The sequence below is a fragment of the Cynocephalus volans genome, chromosome 8, assembly GCF_027409185.1.
Source record: "Cynocephalus volans isolate mCynVol1 chromosome 8, mCynVol1.pri, whole genome shotgun sequence".
Classification (NCBI taxonomy): Eukaryota; Metazoa; Chordata; class Mammalia; order Dermoptera; family Cynocephalidae; genus Cynocephalus; species Cynocephalus volans.
This window is the reverse complement of record NC_084467.1, coordinates 27770206-27775856: the sequence shown is the minus strand read 5'-3', so window position 1 is coordinate 27775856 and position 5651 is coordinate 27770206. Positions and strand designations below refer to the sequence as shown.

At 56.0% G+C, this 5651-nt stretch overlaps 1 protein-coding gene across 1 annotated transcript; it reads right to left on the bottom strand.

Annotated features, from left to right (window-relative positions):
- Positions 1-1883: 1883 nt before the first annotated feature.
- Positions 1884-2684, bottom strand: GJB4 (gap junction protein beta 4). Its single transcript, XM_063106613.1, has one exon. The coding sequence runs from the start codon at positions 2682-2684 to the stop codon at positions 1884-1886; it is 801 nt and encodes a 266-aa protein (XP_062962683.1).
- Between the last annotated feature and the right edge of the window lie 2967 nt (positions 2685-5651).

The window sequence follows — 5651 nt, the reverse complement described above, 5'->3', positions numbered from 1 at the left end:
TGTCCCATAATCAAGAGTGGGCTTGGAGGCTACCCATGGACCACAGGGAACACAGCTCCAGACAGACTCAGTAGATCTGTGTGTGTTTGGCGGGTCCCCTCCCCTCTCTAGGCTCAAGTTTGCTTACCTATAAATGAGACCTTTAGGCTGGTTTTAGGTAAAAGAACAACAGCAACAGAATACACAAACACTTGGCTGAACTCCCTGGGCTAGGTGTGGTAGAGGATTCAGATAAACAAGACACAGTCCCGTCTCAAGGCGGCTCAGCCTATTTACTCACTTAGCAAGCATTGAAGGCAGCCGGGACCTGGATGACTCAGCCCTGCCTGGGAAGAGCTCCCAGACTGATAGAGAGACACTCAGGGGGGACTGATCATGCCAATTTGTGGGGAATGGCAGAGGCTGGCACTTGGACAGGCAGTTAAGGCTGTCCTTGAGGTCCGAGAGAGGGTCACGGGGGAAGCGGGAAGGGCATTCCAGGCAGCGGAACCAGCGTGACGAAGGCACGAGGCATGGCCCCACATGAATGTCTGCATGGGAGCCATGGGCCCTTTGGTGTTGCTGGTGTACAAAAGGATGGAGGGAGCAGGGGATGAGGTTGGGAGGTTGGGGGTGCCATGCTGAGGGCAATGGGGGTGGTGGTGGTGGTGGAAGAATTTTTAAAGCAGGAGGAAATGGCACAGTCAGATTTGCACATGGATAAATTATTCTGTCCCCATAGTGGAGGGCAGATTGGAGCGGCCCAATAAGAGGAAGTAAGGCTGTGAGGTGGGAGAAGGGGGACAGATTCAGGAGGCATTTAGGGCTCAGAATCAGTGGGATGTGGTGCTGTGTTGGGATGAGGGCTGAGGGAGGAGAGGACTGAGGTGACAGGCGCGGCTCCTGGCTTGGACAGCTGGGTGGACGGCCTGTCCTTCATGAGGTGGGGGTGCAGGATCTGTGAGGAGGGCAGGTTTGGGGGAAGGTGATGAGGTCAGTTTGGGATTGCTCAATGTGAGGTGCCTGTGGGCTCCAGGAAAGTTGTCCAGTAGGCAGTTGTTGGGACTCAGAGGCAGGTCCAGACTGGAATACGGTTTTGGGAATTGTCAAGGTCTGCGTGGTGGTAGGGGTGGGGGAGGATCAAGCTGCTCCAGGAATGTGTGTCGGTGAAAAGAACAGGAAATTCCACAGACTTGAGGATCCTGAGGAACTGTTTTGCTTCGATGCTCTCCATGGGCCCTGGCCTGTGGAGATGTGCCTCCTGCACAGCCCGACAGACCCCCTCCCCAACTGGCTCTCAGCACTGTCCCCTCCCACTAGCTGGGAACTGTGCTGGGCAGGGTTAGGGAGGCCACGGGCATTCATCTGATGGAGACTCACTGAGTACTGACTCTTGCTGGATACAAGGTCTCTTGGGGTCCCTCTCCCCCCACCTTGGCCAGCTGGCTGCAGAACCCAGAGATCTCTGGAGAAGCCTCTGCCTTTGGGCATCCCCCACGTCCTGGGGGTCACATTCTGTGTGCATGTGGCTGATGGGTAAGCCTGAATCTGGATCTCAGGTGCCCACTGGATGGACTTTGAGGTTCATCTGACCCCCCTGCTTTCCCTCCCACTACTCCCCACCTGTCTGCAAAGTATTGGGAAAATCATATTTATTAAGGGTTTTGATGTCCCTATTGCCATATACAAAATCCCCACCAGCCATCAACCTCCCTTCCCTGAGGCTCGTGACCCAGGGACCAAACTGCTCCCTGCACTGGCCCCTGGGTGTGTCCTGAGCCCCCACAGCCACCCTCCTCAGTGGCCCTGCTGCAGAAAAGACACGACTGCCCTTGCCTGTTTTCCTGGGTGGTCTCAGGGAACAGGTGGGGGGACCTGGTGATCCTATCCACCAATCTTGCAGGTTATGGGTACCCATCTACAGCCATAGGGGCTGACCCAGCCTTCGTTAAGACAGAGTTCTCATCTTGGGGGTTCCCTTTCTGGGAGAGGACATATGGTGGGCACGTATCAGGTAGATGACCCTGGCGCCGAGACCGCCGGCGCCTGGGACTGAAGACCTCCAGGCACTTCTTGCCCACCAGGTAGAAGACCTCACTGAGATTGAGCAGGATGCAGATGGCAGCTGTGGTCACCATGAAGTAGGTGAAGACCTTCTTCTCTGTCGGGCGGGAGATGTAACAGTCCACAGTGTGGGGGCAGGGTGACACGGAGCAGGCCACCACGCGGGGCATGTCATAATCCTGGTAGAGGCGGTGGAAGATGTAGAGGAAGCCGGAGTCGACAGCGGCCTTGAAGATGAGGCTCAGCAAGTATGTCCACCAGAGCCCACCCCGCTTCTTGCTCGGGTTGTCGTACAGGGACGGGGCGTTGGGCCCGTGCTTCAGGCGATGCCTCCGCTCGCGTTCCTCGCGGTAGGCCACGTGCATGACCACGAGCAGCGAGGGGCACGTGACCAGGATGAGCTGCAGGGCCCAGAGGCGCACGTGGGACACGGGGAAGAACTCATCGTAGCAGACGTTGGGACAGCCTGGCTGCTTGGTGTTGCAGATGAAGTCCTTCTGCTCATCGTCCCACACCTCCTCGGCTGCCACCACGTACACCAGCACGCGGAAGATGAAGACCACCGACAACCAGATGCGGCTCAGCGCCGTGGAGTACTTGTTCACGCCACTCAGGAGGCCCTGCAAAAATGCCCAGTTCATGCCGGCTGTGTCCTCGGCAGCTCACGTGGACGGGTCTACACCTGGGTGCCAGCTACGCAGGCCTTGGGAGCCACGAGGCCTGGGAGAACCTGGAAATGGGCACCCTTAATGATGGCGCAATCGACAAGACCGTTCACAACCACCCTGTCATCATGTCCTCACTCACAGTGACTTGTTGGGGGAGGGATTGCCATTGTCCCCATTTCACAGGGAGTAAACTAAGGCCTAGAGGCACCTGCCCAAGGCCCTGCAGCTGGAGTAGCAGAGCTGGTCTTGACCCTTGGTCTTCAGGTTCCTAAATCACGGTCTATTTTATTCTACAAAGCAATAGATACGTGTGAAGATAGTTATCCTACATGGATATGCCAGCCAACCTCTTTTACCCCAAGGGTCAGCCCTGCAGCCACATGACTTCCTAAGAGGTAGTAAGAAGGTGTGGATTGGATGATCTGCTCTCCCATCAGCTGCCGGGGCTGGACCAGGGTAAGAGGGGTGGGAACATGGCTCTATCAGCTGTCAGATTCGGTTAACTTTTACCGAATGCCAACATGAGCATGGCCCTGTGCTTGGCAAGTTCACATCAGCCCCTTGGTCGATCCTGGAACAATCTCCACTCTTATTCCTCCTCTCTGGCTCCAGGAAGGTTCCCAGCCCCAACGTTCCCTCCCAAACTAAACAGAAGCTCTTTGGAACCACGGTGGCTTGGCATCACCCCTGCAACCCTGCCGCATTGGTGCTGGGGCCCCAGGGCTGACTGTCTCGACCACAGTGGCTTCCTCTGGAATTCTAACTATTCTGGCTTCAGGAAGGGACTTGGGAAGGAACATAAGTGGGATTCTGGCATGGTCTGTGCCCCATTTTTTTCTGTCAGGGATCTCAAACCACCCCCCAAAGCCCGCCCCTACCTGCTTAGTGGCTGTTTTCTAGGCGAGTCTCCAATTATTTCCATCAGGCCCCTGTCTGGTACACCCTAAACTCCACACCCCCTTATCTGGAGTTCCCATCATGTTCCATCTCTAAGCCCTGCCCTCCCCTGTCCCTGATTCAGCTCTCAGCCTCTTCAGACATCCTAGCCCTGGGACACTTTCTGAGCACTGTCCTCTGAGTTTCACGGCAGGATGCATCACCTGTGCTCAGATGGTCTATTTACCTGTCTTTCTTACCAGACTGTCAGCACCTGGAGGGAGGACTGTAAATCTCATTCATCCCTGTCTCCCCAGGACCCAGCACTGGGCCTGGCCCGGAGAACACACGATAGACATTTTAAAAACTGAATTGTAACCTCATTTCTTCCTGATCCTTCCTCTTGTCTCTTCTCTGGTCCTCTGGACTCCTTTTGGTCTGGCAGGACAGTCCTTCCCTTCCTTGAAGCTTCCCAGGGGTTGCTCCAGGGACCCTGACCCTCTGGCCCCTCTGGCCTCCTCCCTGAAGCCCAGCCCACAGCCCCAGATCCCTTGGCTGTCCTCAGCCCAGCCGGTCCCTTGCCTCCCAGTCCAGTCGCCTGCCCTATTTGGTCCTCACCCGTCTCGGGTCCAGCAGGTGCTCTCCTGTCCCTGGGCTTGTCTGTCTGCCTCAGGGCCTCCCAGAGGCAGCTTTTGTTCCTCACTCCCATGCTGGGTGGGGCTTTCTGAGCCAATGAGCCAAGCGAGAGTGATTGGGTGGGTGGGTGGCAGGCGGACAGGCGGGCTTCCCTGGGCACATTCTCAGAGCAAACACCTGCAGCTCTTCTCTCCTGGCCCACGCCTTCTCTCCAGCCTGGCTGGGCATGGCTGGGCCAGGCTCCCTGAGCTGACAGGTATGTGGGTGAGACTGAAGTGACCCCAGGCCCAGGACAGCATCAGCATGATTGAACTTGCCTCGGTCTTGTTGCCTCATTGCCCCTGCCCCCCGTCCCCAGGCCTCTTTCCTGCCCTTTTCTCTGGAAGCCCAATTCTGGGGTCCTCAGCAGCCCACATCTATGGAGAGGGGCAACCGTCATTCAGCCCTGGAACACATCCTACATTGGTGGGCATAAATCTGGGGCCTAGAGCTTGGGCTGCTTTTGGGCTGTGTAGGAGATCGGGGTGGGGGGGCAGGGTAGTGTTACTATGGCTTTTCTAGACCAGGGCACCCACTGCCCTGGTGGAGATGAGGAATGCAGGTTGCAGCATGAAGTGCCCCAGTGGGCATGGGGTCAGGCACAGCCTCGCTGTCTGTCCTATATAGGCCTGGGCCTCTGGGTTCTGGGGAATGCCCCAGGGAAGTTGGATGTGACCAGCGGGGACTACAAAGGGGCTGTGGGCCTGCATCCCAGCAGGGACAGTGAAGTTTAATGCGCAGTCAGGGAGGGGTCCCTCTGCCTCATTTCCCACAAGTATTTATCAAGCACTTCCTAATACCAATGATTAACTTTTATGTGGCCTTTTACAGCTGGCTACCCTGTCCACAGCCATGAGCTCATCGATCCTCACAGTAATGCCACAGGCAAGGTATTATTAACCCATTTTGGAGATGAGTTGCAGTCACTTTCCCAGAGCCAGTGGAACTTGGGCTCAGTGCAGGCACTCTGACTCCAGAGTCTATGAACTGCAGCACGCAGCCCCCGCATTTGGCTCCTTTCTCTTTGCAGACAACCCACAGGCCTAAACTTGCAACTGGGGATAAAGGCTAGACTTGAGGATGAACAAGTAGTGTGATCCCCAGGAGTGCTGGGGGGGACCCCTTTTCTGGAGTGGAGGATGACCTCTCATGTGGCTGGACAGAATGCAGCCCTTTGCAGGGGCAGAGAGATGGACACAGTGGCCTGATAAGGATGGCACCTTGAATCAGGAATAAGGATGGCCAAAGGGTACCTTGAATCAGTGAATGAGTTCACATTTATTAAGCCCTGACCTTGGTCCACACATTAAAGGTACTTACACATCGGTTCTCTCATTAAACTCCTCCTTGCAACAACCTTGTGAGATGGCCCTCAGCATCTCCATTTTA